The 19,354-nt window shown below is 39.4% G+C and overlaps 1 protein-coding gene across 2 annotated transcripts in view; it reads left to right on the top strand.

Moving 5' to 3' along the window:
- Ets1 (ETS proto-oncogene 1, transcription factor) overlaps positions 1-19,354 on the top strand; it is a 129,817-nt gene that overhangs the window by 14,564 nt on the left and 95,899 nt on the right. For both annotated transcript variants that reach the window (XM_026392404.2, XM_026392406.2), the window contains exons 2-3: positions 1,445-1,527; positions 15,784-15,928. In XM_026392404.2, coding sequence (XP_026248189.1) covers positions 1,459-1,527; positions 15,784-15,928 — 214 coding nt within the window. In that variant the 5' untranslated portion in view covers positions 1,445-1,458. The remainder of the gene's footprint in view (positions 1-1,444; positions 1,528-15,783; positions 15,929-19,354) is intronic.

Genomic DNA, 19,354 nt, shown 5'->3' with positions numbered 1-19,354 from the left:
TTAACGAAGTCTTACCCTATCATCTTTGACCTTTTTTACCATTCAGCTGCACTACTGGGGAGCTCTTCCTGGGAGCCATCTGTTGCAATAGAGATCAATCCCCTGAAAAACTGGAGAATGAAATCTTGATTAGCATAGCCTAGCTATCCAGACTATTTTTAAATTTCTCTTTAAGTTAAAGTTATTTGAACTGCATTCTACCTTCAGGAGAAAATATAACAAGGCAAAATAGTTAAAAAAAAAAAAAACAAAAAACCGCGCCTATAACTCTAGGCGAAATCATGACTTCAGAAGGATTTTAGCTTATATGTTTTGACTATAAGATATTAGTGGCTCCGTGATTGCAGCTCTTAGTATAATTTTATATTGTTGACCTGTTTATTTTTTAAAATACATTTTAGAAGAAAGTAGGCATGTCATTGATTCTCACACTGTATTAAGAAGGTGAACCAAAGCTGCAACTCAAATGTAAGACCTATCCTCATACTCTTTTTATCGAGATGTTTCAAGTGCTTTAAAGGTTTGCAAGAATAATGAAAGAGGTCAAACACAACCTAGAAAACAGTAGGGTTGAAATGTCATTTTCTAACACTAGGAATTTGGCCTCTGAACAATATGCCTAGGAATTTAATCTTATTCATTCAAGAAAGACATTTTTTTTTTAGTGTGTGGTATTAAATTTACAAAAGTGTGTGAACTAATGCACTCTAGAAAGCACTTAGGTCAACAAAAAAGTTTGATATATAAATGATTTTGCTGATGACTGACAGCTAGCTGGAAAATCCCTCCAGCCAGAACATTCCTCAAGCATTCTAGCCAGTCACACTTCAATGGGGGTAATAGCTCTCAACAAGAGTTATTTAATAGCCCTTCTCCTGGTTTCAAGATGAATACAGTTCAATCCCTTTTTCAGGGCTTCTCTCTATCTGTGCCTTGGGGTGCTGGTTGACATGCAATTTTCTTTAGAGAAAATTTTTCCATTCTTCTTTTCTCTAATCCTTTATTTATTGCTTTATCAACTAATTTATGGTACAAGTATGTATTGAATTCCTGCTATGTGTCACATCTGGTTAGAGGTGGGGAATAGGAGATACATAGATGGACATTTTATTTAGAAAGACATACAGGATCTGTCCCTGCCCAGAAATCCTACAAAAGGTGCCTTTTGTAGATCTTTTGATGTGTATTGTCTACAGCACACAGACTTGATCTATTGTACACACTGTCTTGCTGTCGGGGCTGGCTCTGTCTGGGGTCTGCTCCACTTCTGTGCTATGGGTGAGTCACTTATCTTCCTGAATTTCAGTTTCCTTCTCTGTCTCACAAAAAAGTAAGCTGGATGATTCCTTAAAAGACTCCTCGTTCTAAGACTTGCACTCTCTTTGGGGTTCTAGTTCATATTCCCGAGTAACTCCAGGGCTCAGCCTATATGTCTCTTTCACAGGTGCTGAGAGAAGAATGAACTACTTTGTGGACTCCACCATGAGCAGCCCTGTCCCTTACCCAGCATCTCGTCCTGCAGTGGTGGTGAGTGGCGGTCCATGGTGATCCCTTCTCTGTCTCCCATCACCTACCTTGTCCATTCCCTCTCTCTTGCTTCTGGTTCCCTGACCTCTCCTCTGCAGAGAAGCCAGGGTTGGAAGCAGCTTTGAACCACTTTGGAGGAGCCCAATTGTGAGATAAGCTACATTTTTATCAGTGTGAAAAGTAGAAATCCTAGACTTTTGGACTTGCTGAAGGAGATTTTTAGTATGTTTGAGTTTTAGAGAATGGGACTTAAACGTGATTCAGTTGAAACTAGGTGATTCTCATAGTTCAGTTCATTTGGTGAGGATTTTTCATGTACTGATGCACCTTAAACCTATTCATAGTAAAATTTATTTTAGGCCTCAGATATAAAAGCTAGCACATTTTTTTTTTTAACTCAAGGGTTCTTTACAACTGAGCCAAATTTCCAACTCTTTTTATTTTTTTTATTTTGAGACAGGGCCTCACTAAGTTCTTTAAGGTCTCATCTGAGCCTTCCTAGTCTCTGGGATATAGGTGTTTGCCACTATGCCTGGTTATAACAGAAGTTTTCTAACCAGAGAAATTTAAAGTGAAAATAAGTTGAAACATAACAATAAGTTTATGGGAAAACTTACATTAAGAGGGCTAAAAGCAACTTTAAAATAGGATTCAATTAAATTTTTTGCCCATAGGGAAGAAGACCCTTGCTCAGGCTATAGACTGATTCCTGGAAATGCTTAGATAAATTCCTTTAAAATTTACTACAGGAGAGATCCTATAATGTTGCCATTGACCAATTCCATTGTTAAAGGAAACTTTCATGTTAACATGTTAATAGATGTGACATTAACTTCTCTATCTGAATTCTGCATGTCATTATACAAAGATAACCATCATCAATGTTGAATATTTTTTACACACTCTAGAAATGACAGATAAGTTTATTATTAAATCTTCCCAGTAGATTTATGGGTCTCAATAGACACCAACCAACCAGAGCTCTGTTCTGACTTTGGTCTTTATGCTCTGACTGAGGTTCTCTATAATTTTTAATGTGGTACCCTTAAGTTACAATGAGAACCTCTCACTGTAATTGTGTATGAAAAGATCTGAATTGTTTGAAATTCCTTTTTGTAGTATTGATAAATAATTGCTCAAACACTATTGTATATTCAAGGGAAAAGACATTTCTTGGATAATTAGCACATCTTTCTTCACTGTTGTTCTATTATATTTTTCTTCTTTTAATGGCTTCTGTTTTCACACAAGCACTATTTACTATCCAAAAAAAAAATAGAATCAGAAAAGATTTGGATCATAATTTATATCAACAATATGTGTAAACACACACACACACACACACACACACACACACACACAGGAGTTTGCTTAGTAGAAATTGCCAAGAGACCTGCAGTTTAAGGTCATGAAAAGGGTTTGGAGAAGTTGCCAGGGAAATCTCCTCCTGCTTCTGACAGAGAGGTTATCATCTAAGGTCAGCACAAATTACACTCCATTTTTCTTAGAGATGATTTGTTAAAATAAATAATGATATTATGATTTGGGAGCAAGATGTGCCATTGACTTGGAAAAGATGATTTAAAAATTTAAAAACAGACTATGTTAATTCTCTTTACTAGTATTATAGTCAATTAAGCAATATTAATATCTTGTGGGGTGTATTTGTACACAAAATTGGTATACAAATATGACCTATTTTATTTAGGACACTGAAATGAAAAAATTAATATAAGTATACAAGTTGTAGGTATATTATTATCCCAGATTTAAAAAAAATTCCAGGCCAATCAATCTAAGTGCTTATTTTGAACTAAAAACTCCCTTCTCCAATGGAATACAATGGCTATTTTTAATATATTCTGAATGGTTTCCATTGGTTTGCAAACAAAGAATTCATCTCTCCCTTGACAAGAGTTCTATCATTTCAGCTATTCTGGAAAATTATTATTGACATGTGACATTCTTTTCATGGCACATTTCAAAGTAGCTTGGGTAAAAGCAGAAGGTTGCATAAGAAAGTTGCTAAGTTATTGTTCCAGCACTTTCACTCATAACTTCTCTCTGGCCCTCAGTTTCTCCATCACTGGAGCTGAGTTAGGCAATTATTCAGAACCACAAAGCAAGCAAAGAAGTCTTTTAACTTTTTGTGTCTGATAAAAAAAATAAATAAGTAAATAACTTTTATTAGTACAAGTTCAAGTTAATGGTAATTTCCAATATGAGGCTAGACTATAAACAGTCAAGGATTTCATAAATTGTCTGCAAAATATAACCTTTGGATGTTGGCACTAGAAATTCTAGAAACACATTTTATACCTTGAATTCCAATCTAAGTTTAGGTGGAGGAATGAGCACAACATCATTAACTAAGTTGAAACCTCAGGTACCCGGTGTCTTCCCATCTTGGTCACCCCCTTGATATCTAGAGCTCAACCCATGGAACTTAGTCCAATAATCCAAGTCCTCCTGCCTGGTGCCACAGTCTCTATTGAGTTAGACTGAGCCACTGAGAAAAGATAGGAATGGTAAGTTTGAGGGGCAAAGGAAAACTATGAGAGCCACTGGGGTTTCCAACATGGGACAATTTTACTCTCCCAAACAAGGGATGTGTTTGGTGGTCAATATTTGGGAAATGCTACTGTCATCTAGTTGACAGGGACTCAACTTCCCACAATACAGAATACAGGCTCTTAAGACAAAGACTTAACCAGCTGTGGAGTTGATTGTGCTGAATTTGAGAAACCATGGCCCAAAGTAGCCACAGAGCAGCTTCAAGTTGAAAGGCAGAATGGTGCTCTGTGCGCAGACTGGTTTGAGAAGGTCTTGGTTCCTTGTAAATTATTGCTTTCGGAAGGAAAATCTAAAAAAAGAAAAGGAGAGAATGTGCTTCTATTCTTAGGGACTCTATTTAGCACACTGCTTTAGTTGACCAAGAAACAATCATGTAATGTAGGATACAAATATTTTCTAATCCCCAAAAGACTGCCAAGTCTCAGATTCCTGATTTTTAAATTAGAGGTCACATTAGCATTATTTGTTTATTTACCTTACTGGAAGAATGCTTAAAATAATCAAGCCACAGTTGTTAAAATCAATGCCACTGCCAGGTTAAAAACCATTTCACGCAGAACTCACATTCTCTTTCTCAGGGTCAGTTTGTCAAAGCAGGACACGTGTTTTCCCGCTGGTAAGGTCAGCACCTCAAGCAGGCTGTAATGATGTCACAGCCAAGAAGGTAGAGAGACAGCACTTTTGGAAGTTGTCTGGCCTTTGTGTGGGCGGGGTGCTGTTTCCAGGTACTTATATGGGTTGTGTGTCAGGGACCCTTTCATCCAAGGGGAGGAAGTGCTCCTTCCTGTTATGTTACCCCTACTAGCCCTTCCTGGCCCTGCAAGTCCCTCCAGCACTGGCTCACTGGCCCTCTCGTGCGTCATCCTTGTTTTCATGCCACGATGCTGGCCAGCTCAGGGAGGACAGGCATAACAGGACTGGGCTGCTCCTACTTTTGATTAAACATGTCCCAGGCCTTGGCGACCTCACCAGCAAGGAGGATGTGTGGAGGTGGTCCTCATAGAAGAGTGACCCTTGGACCATACAGATATTAGGAAGCACCTTGAACTATTTAGAGGAAAGGTATAGTCACTGCCCACTCACCCCCTCTCAGAGCTTTGGATTTTTAGGGGTATATCAATTTTCCCCTGGGAAAGAGTCGCTGCCCAGGTTGGTTGACCACACGAAAGGCACTGATGTCCAAAAGGTCCAACAAATACTCCAAAATGGCAGAATTTCCTAGGATAACTCTCTGGGTTTAGGAGACATCCTTGGTACTTTGAGAGTGATGTAACTGCATTGAAACTAACCACTTTTTTTTGCTTTCTCTAGATCAAATATACTTTTCTTATAAATAGGGTACCTAAATTTTCCAAATGAAAATAGAGACTCAGAAACTGTCCAACAAAAGACCTTTTTTTTATATATAACTTAATTTATTTTGTGAAAAACTTCATAGTTGCATAAATTGGATCATTTATTAGACACTTAATTATTCTTGTTGTACAGAATAGTGACGTGAAACCAGGGCTGTTCTAGACATATGATAAATGGAAAAGGTGGTGGGAAAATGCTGGAGTGCATGCTGGATGTAAGCTTGGGAGGGACATGAGGGGCTGTCAGTCATTGGCTAGCTCTGGGCATTTGCTGTATCCTTTCTGTACAGTGCCAGTGGAACTTGGACCAACAGGTCAGCTGAATCTCAAGTTGATACCAGCAAAGGTGAGAAGAACCCAGTCATGGGGCTTAGCTAAGTAAAAATGAATTCCAAAGTATGCCTTCAGACATAAGCTCTCTGAGGCCAAGGGGTTTTTTGAAATTAACTATGGATCTTGCCAATCTCTCTCTGATTTGAACAGATCCTTCTTTATACATTTTTCCCTTCTATAACTGATTGATTAACTGATTGACTGGTTCATATACATAATACTATTTTTACCTTCAGACACTCTGGTGAAGAAGAAGGGGACCCATCTCACTTCTGTCTATTTTATACCAGATATTAGATAAAACCTTTAGTCCTAGACCCAGTAGCCACTGAATGCAACTGCTTAGTTTATTTTCTGCTGCTATGAGAGAATACTTGAGACTGAGTAATGTATAAAGAAGATACATTTGTTTGACTCATATTCTGGAGACTGGGAAGCCCCAACATCATGAGACTACATTGGGTGAGGGTTTTATGCTGAATGGTAACGTGGTGAAAGGTATTACATGGCCAGAGGATGTATCCGAGGGTGCAAGAGCAAGAGAGAAAGAAAAGGAAGGGAAAATGAATTCATAATTTTTATCAGGAACCTAACTCTGCAATAATGGCATTCATTCATTCATGGGGGCACTGTCCTCAGTATCTAGTCACCTTTAATTGTCCTACCTCATTGTCCATCATGATGACAATTAAATTTCAACACAAGTTTTGGAGGAGTCAGTCAAATAATAGAGTGTTAGAAAACTATAGTAAAAGACTTTTGGGCCTTAGATTCGGAAAGACCTGGGTTAAATTCTGGTCTTTTATCCTTAGCCACATAACCTTGTACAACATACTTAATCTCACTGAACCTCAGTGTTCTCATCTACAAAATTGGTAGAGTATGACTTATCACAGAAGATCTCTGTTATGCTTAAGTGAGAAATTCTTGTTAAGTACTCTCTTTTCTTTTTATTCATTGTGTCTCCTCTCTTTATTCTGGACTTCTGGGTTGTGTTAGATGGGTAGTTGGGTGAAAAAACCGAAATGATTTCCACCTGTTGTTCATACAAGGGTGTGGCCACAGCAAGATGGGGCTCCTGGGGTAAAGATGGAGACATTCTTATTGGGAAACCTTGTTTCATCATTATCCTGCATGAGAAACAACACTCTTGTCACCAGATGAAAGCTCTCTTGTCATAGCTGGTGGTTTATAGTCCATTGTGTAAACAGACCTGGTTCTTTTATCGTGAGTAATTGGAGTTTAATTGGGCCTTTTTGGGAAGCAAGTCCCTTCCTACCAGTGGCACACTCTTCACCCCACTCTGCAGGCCTCAGGATTCAAGCCTTGGGTGTGTTCATAGGCAAATCACTGTGCAGCCTCATGTCTCTTGTGTAGTAATTGAGCATGCTAACCAGGAAACTTAGAGTAGATGCCTTTTCCTTATCTTAAGGGAATCCTGGAGAGTAATAGATAGGGTGTTTGGGATTAAAAAAGAAATTTAGAATCTAAGTGGAAACCAGAAAAGTTTTTTTTCTTGCTCGGGATGGAGATAGTTCTATCCCTGGAGAGATTGTTGCAGCTTAATGTTTAGGGAAGTTATTTATACTTGTAAGTCTTAGTGTTAGAGAAATTGAAGAAAAAAGAGTGATTATAAATATTATTTTTCTAGCATTTTAGAAAATGAGGCTTTCCTAAGCTACTTGATTTAATGAGCACAAGCCAGAAAATTTTAGAGTCAAGCCATAACTTGAAGACCATGTCACCATATCTGGAAATTAAGGTCTGTAGAGGTCAAATGAATGGCCCAGGTTTATAAACCTGGCAAGGAACAGAGTATTATCCAAATTTCCTGGCTATTGGCTTAGAATGCTCTTGTATTAGTCCATTTGCATTGCTATAGCAAAATACCTAAGACTAATTTATAAAGAATAGAATATTATTGCTCTTAGTTCTGAGACTGGGAAGACCAAGATCAAGGCTCTGGTAGGTTCTAGGTCTGGTGAGGGGCCCAGTCTCTTCTGCAAACATAGTGCCTTGTTCTACGTCCTCCAGAAGGAACTAATGCTGTGTCTTCACAGGGCAGAAGGGATGAAAGGGACTGAACCCTAACCCAATACTTCAAGCACTTTTATCAGGGTCCTAATCCCTCCTGAGCTTCCATTCTCATGACTGGACTCCTAGAGATACTACCTTTTAACACCATAACCTTGGTGATTAAGTTTCAACATCTGGGTTATAGGGAACACATTCAGACCATAGCAACACTGCACTGCTGAATTTATCTTATTCATTTCCATTTAGGTATTTGGTAATATGTAAGAACATATAGCCAGCTTTCATTCATGCATTATATACCTTTTTTTATGAAACACTGACCTTTCTTGAATTGGAAACAGTCAAAACTTCACTTTATAGACCACTGAGCAAATAAGAATATTGGCTAGTCTTTTAGCCATGCAAATTCTCCCAGTCTCATCCTATCACAGGGTTCTGAGTCAACTTCATTGTCCATCATCACACTACAGGATGCCTAAGGATGTCACCCTGGGATCCCATTGGGAGTCTGAATGCTTCACGATAAGTGAGTGGCAACTCAGAGATCTGCACAGCTCAAAGTTGATAAAGAATACACAGGTTACCAAGACCTCTCAGCAAGAGAGTACGAACACCAGGCACTTGGGCTGTGGACTGAGTCAAGAGATCTTTTCCATCTGCCATCCCTACTGGGCCTCTTGGCCACATCTCAGCGAGTGTCTGCTGTGAGTGGAGGCCCTTATGCTCTCAGGTTCATGTGAAGGGTTGGTCGCAGTAGAGATGTTACTGTGCTGGCCAGGTGGTCCATATGGCAGCCCAGTACAGCTGAATGCTAAGAACACAACTAGATATTCTCTTTGCCACAGCCCTCTCTCTGGGCTTCCGAGTTTTTTTTTCTCAGAAGAAAACCTACAGTGTGTCAGGCCTGCCCTTTCACCAAGGCCCTAGCATATCACTCTTTTGTTTTGAAAAGAATTTCCTGGCCTTGAATCTAAAATTAAATTGCCCTTTGAGAGTTTCCTATTTTGTCTGTTCCTGCCTCTCTTGGTGGCTGCACCACCCTCCTCTCTCTCCTCTGTGATAGGCATCCTCAGGAGAACTGGGGAAGATTTCTGCTTTGCCTCCGTCTCTCCTCCCTCTCAAGGGGCCCAAGGTGTACCTCTGTGACCCAGCATTCTTCTGAGGCCAAATGCATCTGATCCAAATTCCTTCTTCCATCACCAAACCAGCTATATCTGCATTGTGTTTGACAATCAGTGGAAGGAGGTGCTGCCTCACAGAGCATCTTCTAAGGATGAGGAAGTCCGGACTTAATTAGAAGTCTGTGGGGTTGTTGGGCCCAGTGTCAAGGGGCGACTGAATGCAATGCAGTGAATATTTTTAAATGGAGAAAGGGCCACTGTGTTGTGCAATGTTTCATAGTCTCTACGATGTAAGAGCCCCTATCACTTCCTGAACTTCACTCTTCTTTCAAAACATGGGGAATGTGGTGATAAAACAGTGTTTAATCAGAATTTTTTGAAGATAAACAATGTAAAGGCTCTATGATACATTTTAAGGGACATTGTTTGCCATGGAGCCACATGATGACTCTGACAGCTTTCGGTTGCATTGGCTTTCCCACCCCGAGGTAGCTGTTGATCTGATAAAGGTTGTCAGTCACAAGGTCAGCAGAAAGAATGTGAATGGATCAGCAAAATGGAGCCTTAGAGTTGGCAAGAAACTTGCAGACCATAGGGGTCAACCTCCTCAGGAAGCAAAAGCTTAGGGAGGTTAAGTGATGGGCCAGAGGTTAGGCAGCCCCTTGGTGGTGGAGCAGGACTTGAACCCAAGCTTTCTGATTTATAGTTTTCTGTCTCTCTGCTAGAGTGAACGAGCATCGACAGCATTCCTCAGAAATAATACACAGTTAACCCTGCAGATGTTAAATCCGTGTCCATGCACCCAGTGTTACTCAGTATCCCTCCAGGTTTAGAATGGCTTTAGAAAGCAGCAGCAGCTAGAAGCATTCATTGTGTCTCTACATTTATGACCTAAGGCTAAGTCCTAGGATTCTGGAGGCAACCAAAGGAAAGACAGGATTTATGCATAGGCATGTACAGAAGGTGAGTGAGCAGGGAGTTAATAGGTGAACACCTGGATGCTGAAGGCTGCTTGGCTAAAGCCAAAACTATCTGGAAAAATAGCTCATATACACTCTCACAGACACATGGACTCCATATGTTTGAGATTTGGTGTCATAAAAGTATTCCCCTGTTCCCTCTTTTCCAACTTTGTGGGACTTGGGGGACAGAGAAAAGGAAGACTATAAACAAATGGAAGGGTTTTGAGATGTGACAAAGCTGGAGGGGGGTAGGGAAGAGGTGACTCTAGAGACAGAACTGCAAGTGCGGGAGAAGGGAGGGTGGACTGGGAAAAGACCAGTTCCTGATCCATGGAGTTAGGAGGAGGCCACAGACAGAGGAGCCCGTCGCAGCAGGGAGAGTGGACATGGTCAGGCGAGGAGGTAGCTGTTGGAGCTGGTGTGCTCTTGAAGTGGAGCAGGGACAGGACATGTCCTCGTCCTAGTGGTTTCCAGACTTCCAGAGCTTCATTTCGCTGGTTTCCAGGACCAGGTGGTGTAGTATTTAAGCTGTGGGCTCACAACCTCTGGTAACATTTTCTTTTGAGAGAAAAAAGGGAGAGCTGCGTTGTTCCCTGGGAAGCTCATCACCATGTGCTGATGGAGCAGGGCAGAGACGGACTTTCCTTGATGCCAAGGGGCCCCATTGCTCCATGGCTACCTGATGAAGGCTCAGTCACAGGGAATCACAAGGTCAGCAAACTGTTCTTAAGCCATTCTGTGTCACGTAGAACAGGGAGAAGAAGAGACAGTCTGAAATCAGACTAGGGTGAGAATTTACCTCCTTTACTTTGTCAGCTGCATAGCCTCTAAATATTTAATTTGCCCTCTTTAAGGTGAGAATACAGCCTGGCTACCCACCTTTTCTTAGTGGTGACTTGGAAGCCAGCTCTGGTGCTTAAAGTCTGCTCTTCACTTCTACCTCTCCATGCACTTACTTCCCCCCGCCCACCATGTCTTCCCTTTGTACATCTTTGTTGGTTTTGTCCCCTCATTTTTCCTAACTGTAGGCTCATTTACAGCCCATTTTCATTCCTTTAACTTTTTATCTGTCATTTTCCTTGACTGTATGCTCTCACTGGTTCTTTATGCTGAGAGATCTAACTTTTCTCTTTCCTGTCTTCTATCATGCATCCACTTTAGGGACCATGACACCAACCTGCTCTGCCATCCCATCGTCTAACCAGACCACAGCTGTCATTGTCCTTCACTCTCCTTATTTGTGTCACTTGAACTCACCACTTTCACTGTTATAAAAACAAGTGATCTAAGTGGTTCTTGGATTTTTTTTTCTTTTCCTTCATCTCCTATATCTGATCTGTCATAAAATCATGTAGATTCTTCCTTTCTTGTTTTCACTTCATGTCTACACTCTTCACTCTAATCCAATTGTTTCTTCAGAAATGGAATAGATGGGTGAGGTGTGTATATGTGTGTGTGTGTGTGTATGTGTATATGTGTGTGTGTGTCCCAAAACTCAGTAGTCAAGCTGAATAATATCTTCATGCAATAACATCTTCATGAATTTTAAGATATGAATAATATCTTAAAAATATAAAAATAATATTTTAAAGAATCAGAGTTAATGCAAAAATCATTAAGAGGAAAAACAAAATAAAACAAACTGAAGTCTGAACGAGCATTACTGATTTATCCCTCTGCTTGGCCCTCCTGTGGCTTGCCAGGGCTCTCTACTCTATCAGCCTTCTCTTCTCCTCTCCTGCCCCTGTCCAACTCATCTTACTCTGCATCATCAGCCGAGTCTTTCTAGAAATGTTGATTCACCACGTCACATAAAAAACCTCCAGTGGTTTTCTGCTAAGGCCAGATTCCTGTCTGGTATTCAGAACTTAACCCTGTACATTTAGCTCTAATTCTTACTATTTACCAATAATTTGAAGCATCTTTGCTCGCCAGGAGCATGCCTCTCCCTCATATTTGTTACCACCAAATAACACAGTCTTCACCTTTCTCTTACACCTGTTTGAATCTTAGTCTTTCTTACGTAGTTGTGTGTGTGTGTGTGTGTGTGTGTGTATTTATTTTTAGGTATGCCATCTTCTTGTTCTTTTGCTCTCTTGGTCCTTCACCAAATGTTCAAGGTCAAATCTCACTCTGTTTCACAATTCTTACCTTAGTCTGCTTCCTCCAGGAAGCCTACCCTGCTATTATTCCCCTCCCCTACACATTGGCTTTTAATCTTCTTATACCCCCTCACTGTAACTTCCTGTTTACTTATGTGTGTACTTTTAATGTCATGGTTCAGTTTTTGCTCATATTGTATTCTTAGCATCTTACTTAACACTTGACATAGACTAGGACACCATTCATATTAGTTCCATGAATGTACATTATCACAATTCATCAAGTATTTATTATAAAAAAGTAACTATTGTTTTTCTAAAGTAAACTGTTCTTTGAGCCATGTAGAGGAAAACATGATCTGAAATCAATCTGATTAGGGTTAGAATTTTATCTCCATTATTTTATCAGTCACATGGTCTTTGGAAGTTTATTTGCCCTCTTAAATCTCAACAGAAAGTTGCTCTTATGTAAAATGGAGATGAAAATACTAATCTTGCAAGAAGTGACCATGGCTACATGATGCTTAGCATGACAGCTGGCACCCACAGGTGTGTGATGTGTGTTAGTTCCTTTGAACAATCACCTGTGGAATGAACAAGCGAGAAACTGTCAGACGGTTTTCTCAAAACGGTTAAAGAGATTGGGTGTGTTGTTTGCATCTCATCAACTTATACCCATCCACTTGCAACCAAGAAAGGAAGGTACCAAGAAGAAATTAGCGGGGCAGAAACTTTTTTTAGGTGCTGCCCTTTAAAGCAATGAGGTGGGGTCTGTGCTGCGCAGATTTCTGACCTGCTGGTACTCTGTTTCTCTTCAACTGAAATAGTTTCATAATGACTTGGAACTGGTGATGTGGTTCTCTTGAGTAAAAATGTCATTTTCATACTCTATGCAATAGTTATTAAGTAAGTTCATGAAATGTCTAATAAACAGGCAGCTGTCTCCATAACAGAACCATAAAAGGCTTCTCAGGAGAGTCCACCAACAAAGATGCTCAGGGTTTATAATAGATTTGAACATTATTGCCTTCTGATTCATAGAAAGGGGTCCTCTGGCTCCACTGAGGATAATAACAGAGGAAGTATGTCTTAAATACAGAGCTTTATTTATAAAATAAATTGAACTATTCCTTTTGACAAAGAACCTCATTTGTGGGCAGAAGAGGCTCTATTAAAAAAAAAAAGTCAGCCACATAAAATCAAGCTGATACCATGCAAGGTTGTCACTCAAAAGTTGTAAGTTGACTTACAATAAACCTACACTGGCATCATCCAGATTGGGGATGATTATTATTTTATACCCCATCTATGGACTTATTGTTCTCCCTTTCTTCTCTCCTTGGCACATTGGGCTGAGCTCATTTTCCATCAACATCTCTTTACCTATTCCACCTTGCTTTTAGTGGCATTCATATAGCTGGGAAATCCCCAACTTTAAAATCTGAATCCCAGTGCTTCTCAGTTATTCATCACCCTAGCAGAGGCTGTAACAAGTCACCTGTTACCTGCTTACAAGGATTCGACTTGTACTACCTGCTATCCACTTACAAAGATGCTATTTATACTACTCACTATCACCTTATAGAAATCCTACTTAATAATATCACTTCCATTTATAAGGACCTTACTTATACAGCCACTATTATCTTACAAGTATCTTGCGCTTTAGGTAAACTGTTCAAACAGTGTCTCAAAAGAACACAGATGTGGATAATTTAGGGTACTCCTCATACCATTTAAAATCAAATTTCCTCCCTTGAAGTCCTGTTTCTACAACTCTGATACTTAATGTTGAATTTCGAGAGAGGATCTGAAGGAATAAGAAAAAATGGAGCTAGATATCAAAAGCACATAGCTCGGTTGAAAAAGTGCAGGAAATGTGTTTTAAATTGTTTCAGTTAATAAATGTTGTGAAGGATTTGCTTATTGTTGGGACTTCAAAAGAAGTACTTCATGTAGTGTAGTAGCTTTGGGAACTTACAGTATTCAAATAAGATGTAAGCAAAATGGTTTGTGGTCAGAATTCAAGTAACATTCACTGAATAAAGTTCATTAGCACATTTTTGCTGATGTTCCTAAGTCTCTTGTAACCAAGCATACATACGTGGCAAATCCACCTCTGTTCTGGTTATTCTTTTCTAGCTCTCTAGGCCTCCTGGTAGCAGAAGACCAAATACGTTAGCTTTGATAAGAGACAACTTCAAGGCATCTCCATGTAGCCCACAGGTGTCACTACATTCTCAGCACCTTAGTGCAGTTGGTAGATGAACAACTCCAAAGCAGACTTCATCCAGGCTGGATTTAAATAGTTTTATGAATATTATGGAAAACAAGACCCAAGTTAATGAGATTCTATGATGAGCACAATTCCTTCTTCTGTGTTTGGGGCTGAGTTTTCCTTTTTCTCTGGTCAATACACCTCTTCAGTTATTTTTAATAAGCTTAAGTGAATGAATGATTGCAAAATGGGAGAAAGTAGGTAATGGGCAATTGCCTCTAACATAATATTGCTGAATTTTTGACACTAAAGGGGAGTGAGGGCATAAGGGGTTCTCTAATCTGAGAATCTGACTGAAGTCAGCAAGCTACTCCTTAGGGTTGAAAATACCACCTTAGCTATATCTATTAACACCTTATCATCAATATAGCTTTAATCACATCAAATTCTAGCAGAATTTAGTTTTCTTAATTGGGGATTTTATGGGGGTGGAGAGGCCTTAATAGAGCAGAATACAAATATAAAAGAAAAAAGAAAGTTGAGTCAGTGTAGATTAGACTTCTGTTCCTAGGATCTGCTGCTTCTGTTTTTGTGTTGTAACCTTTAACCTACTTGCCTAATCTTAGGAATGTTAAGAGTCTCTAATATTATAATAATACCAACCTTGCATTGAAGACAAGGCTTCATCTATACTACTTATTACCTGCATTTCATATACTACAATTATTAAATGCATTTCATACTTTTATTTTGTTTAGTGCATAATTTTCTTATATGTATTACTTCATTCAATCTTCTTACCTTACTACCATACTGTAATTGAATAAACTGAGTATTAGATTAAGGAGAAGGCATAGGTCCCCATTGGTAAGTGGTGGAGCCAGAATTTGAATCTATACACATCTGGCTTCAATGGCTTTGCATTCTTCAAAAAATGGCCTTCTGTATAGCACATTTGTCTTCCTTGGACCATGCTGGGTGGACCATGTGTTTTATGAATTCCATAAAACTGGTAAGAAGATGGCACAAATCTCCAAATATTGAGAGAAATTGACAATTCTTGTCTAGCAACTGAAGTCATTAAAACTTATACTCACTGGCTAACTGGAAAAGAAGGTGAATTTACCATGTAGATTGTGGTTTTATTATCCCTTGGCCTTTTTCAGCTATTAGCTCTATGATATTGAAATATTTTTTCATGCTATTTTCATAGAGTAAGATAACCATAAAAAGAGAAATCCAGGATAGAATTAATTTAATATGTTGGGCATTGTGCCTTGTTGTTATCCATGAATCTTTATCTGAAAGTTAGAAAAGATGGTCCTTAAATGCATAAATAAATGGATGGAGATAAATGTATCCATAGTCCAAATCAGAAATTCTTCTCATTCCCTGTAAATTCTGGAAGATGAAGGGGAAGGGAATCATTAGTTGATTTTGTTCTATTATTTCTACTTACATGTGATTGGATGATGTGAAATTCATAGTTCCATTGGGGCCTAAACCTAGAAGTTTTTCTCCTAATACATTTCCCTTTATGTTTCCTGGTTACAGAGACAGGGACCTATCAACACTTTTGAAGATCCTCGAATGACCTATGGCTACCAGTCCAGTTATCACCAGCAAAGATCTTGCTACCCATTCTGGGATGAGATGGCCACTCAGGAAGTTCCTACTGGTCTTGAACACTGTGGCTCAGGTAGGAACATAAGCACAAGCTGGGAATGAGGCTCAAGTTGAAGGACAAAGGAAATCTAATGAGGGCTGCATTTTCTGGAATAACAGCTGCCATGGCTTAAGCGGGTACAGACGCTATTGTTCTCTCATGGAAAGTCCCAGGCTTCTCAATCGTGTTGGGTTACTTCGTCCAACAGGAAGACTCAACTCTAGCAATGGACCCAAGAGAGGTTGCTTTAGGTCTCCATTTTGTAAATAGTTTTGCCTAATGTGCATTTCCTGACACCCATTTAGGCCAGGCTGCTGACAAAGAGCTTTGTAATCCTAAAGATAAAGTAGCAGCAACAAAAAAGAACGTAGAAAAATAGAGGTGCATGGATTACTTACAGAACATAATTTCTTTCTTTCTTTCATCATCTCTTTCCATTTTTCTCTTGCTCTATGCCCATGCCTGCTAGTATCCTGCTTCTTTTTTCTCTCCCCCTCTCCCCAACACTCTTTCACAGACGCTCCTCCCTCTCAGCATTCCTTTTCCATGTTTGGCTTGCTGGTTGTAGTGCTGCCCTCTGGTGAAGAGGAGTCAAAGCTCCAGGGAGCTTTCTGGAATAAATGGGTCTCCTTTACTGACCCAAGAAGTCCAAAGTTCTTACTTCCATTCTCTTTTCAGGATTCACTCCATTGCTCTCATATTCCATTAGTTTCCATTTACCTCCTAGCAATTTAAAAAAATACAAAATGGGGCTGGGGATGTGGCTCAAGCGGTAGCATGCTCGCCTGGCATGCATATGGCCCGGGTTCTCTCCTCAGCACCACATACAATCAAAGATGCTGTGCCCGCTGATAACTAAAAAATTAAAATTCTCTCTCTCTCTCTCTCTCTCTCTCTCTCTCTCTCTCTCTCTCTTTAAAATAAATAAATAAATGAATAAAATAAAAAATACAAGATGTAAGATTTGAATTTGGGGATCCTGAAATGATTGATTCAGGTATTGTTCATTATGGTTTGGATTTGGAATGTCTCTCCAAAGTTTCCATGTTAATGTAGGAATGTTCTGAGTTGCAATGACTGGATTGTAAGAACTGTAATATCATCAGTCCACTCTAGTTTGAAGGGACTGAATGGTAACTCTAGGCAGGTGGGGAGTGGTTGTAGAGATGGGTCACTGAGGTATGCCCTGGAAGGATTTGTCTTCCTAAGACCCTGTCTTCCTTCTCTCTGCTTTCTGATTGCCATGAGGTATGTTCTACCATTTCCTTCTGCCTTGGTGTTCTGCCTTACCTAAGGTCTAGGATGATGAAGCTCTTGGACCATGGACTAAATCTCTGAAGGCAAGAACAAAACAAAACAAACAAAACCTTTTCCTTCTTGTTCTTGGCAGGTATTTTGGTCACAGCAATTAGCAGCTGACTAACGCAGATACTAAGTTTAATTTTCCCTGAGACCATGTTATAATAAACCCAAATCAAAAAGCCAGTCAAAATTTGTGTTTTCTCTCAAGATGAATTCTTAGCACAAGCAATGTTATTACTGTTAAATATTGAAAATACATACTTTTGAGGTGTTACATGAAATGAAGTCATGGGTTGGGGAAGATAATCAAATCAACTTAAATGCAATTTTGTAGTTATTGTTCAGTATTCTTTCACATCACACATTTTTATGGCAAACTATTTTTATAACAGTAGAGAAAGAAAAAAATGACTGCTCTATTTTTCATAGTTTATCTTCCATCAAAAATAAACAGAGAGATACAGGGCAAGCTGCTGTAGGCCTGGGTAGGATGTGGTGTGTGAAGGAGAGAATGCATTGGAATTGCCTTGCAGTTGTCTGATACTCTCTAGGGCAGAATGAAATCAATCCCTATGTTCCATAGCCAGTTGACTCAATAACCACTGGTCTCTGAGGTACTTTTTTGGCATTGCCCTAGATTCCAGACATAATAACACTTTTTTTGCTATCATGTGCTATTGTTATCTTTTTAAAATTCGTTCTAATCAGTTATATATAATGGCAGAATGCTCTTTGATTCATTGTACACAAATGGAGCACAAATTTTCACTTCTCTGGTTGTACACAAAGTAGATTCACACCATTCGTGCAATCATACTTGAACCTAAGGTAATGATGTCTGTTTCATTCCACCACTTTTCCTACCCCCATACCCCCTCTTCTCCCCTCCTTACCCTTTGCCCAATCCAAAGTTTCTCCACTCATCTCATGTGCCCCCATAATGGATTAGCATCCACTTATCAGATAAAACATTTGGCCCTTGGTTTTGGGGGGATTGGCTTACTTTGCTTTGCATGATATTCTTGAACTCCATCCATTTACCTGCAAATGCCGTAATTTTATTCTCTTTTATTGCTGAGTAATATTCCATTGTGTATATATACCACAGTTTCTTTATCCATTCATCTATTGAAGGGCATCTAGGTTGGTTCTACCATTGGGCTTTATGAATTGTGCTGCTATACCCATTGATGTGGCTGCTTCACTGCAGTATGCTGTTTTTAAGTCCTTTGGGCATAGACTAAGGAGTGGGATAGCTGGGTCAAATGGGGGTTCCATTCCAAGTTTTCTAAGGAATCTCCATACTACTTTCCAGATTGGTTGCATCAATTTGCAGTCCCACCAGCAATGTTTGAGTGTTCCTTTTCCCCCACATCCTCGCCAAAACTTTTTGTTGCTTGTATTCTTGATAACTGCCATTCTGACTGGAGTGAGATGAAATCTTAGAGTAGTTTTGACTTGCGTTTTTCTAATTACTAGAGATGTTGAACATTTTTTCACATATTTGTATATCTTCATAGTCCCTCCAAGCATGAATACCAATGTCTCATTTACCTACCCATATCGCAACAAAGGCTGGAAAGATTTTTGTACTTGTTCACGGGTTATACTTAAGGTCTTAAAATCTGAGGACATGAAAAAGTGACCCTTTAACCTTTGTAAACAAAATAGATTTTATTTGTATAAGTAAAAGGTCAAAATGGTATATCTGTATAGTTCTTGAATCCTATTAATGCCACAATGCTTAAGTTTTCTATCTCCCAATGCAACTGAGATTAAAGCTACCTGGCCTTTTGGGAGATGTGGTGGTCCATATCTGTCATCTTAGCTACTCTGGACACTGAGATTGTAAGTTCAAGGTCAACCTGGGCAATTTGGCAAGACCCTGTCTCAAAACAAAATAGGGCTGGGAATGTAGCTCAGAGGTTGAATGCTCCTAGGTTTAATCCCCATATCAAAGGGGAAAAAAAGAAAAGAAGGAAAAGGAAAAGAAAGAAAAGCTAAAGCTACCTGACCTTCAACTTTCAGTTCTGAATATTGCTTCTGCTTCTGCATCTTACTAACGGCTGAGGCTTCCCACTTGCCCATGGCCTCAAGATAAAAATGTTCACAGAAAAGAGAATGAGCCTCCTCTTTCTTAACTGAGAACTGCATAAA

The sequence above is a fragment of the Urocitellus parryii genome, chromosome 4 (assembly GCF_045843805.1).
Source record: "Urocitellus parryii isolate mUroPar1 chromosome 4, mUroPar1.hap1, whole genome shotgun sequence".
In the NCBI taxonomy this organism is placed as follows: domain Eukaryota; kingdom Metazoa; phylum Chordata; class Mammalia; order Rodentia; family Sciuridae; genus Urocitellus; species Urocitellus parryii.
Note: the sequence above shows the minus strand (reverse complement) of the source record. Positions and strands in the feature narration are given on the sequence as shown.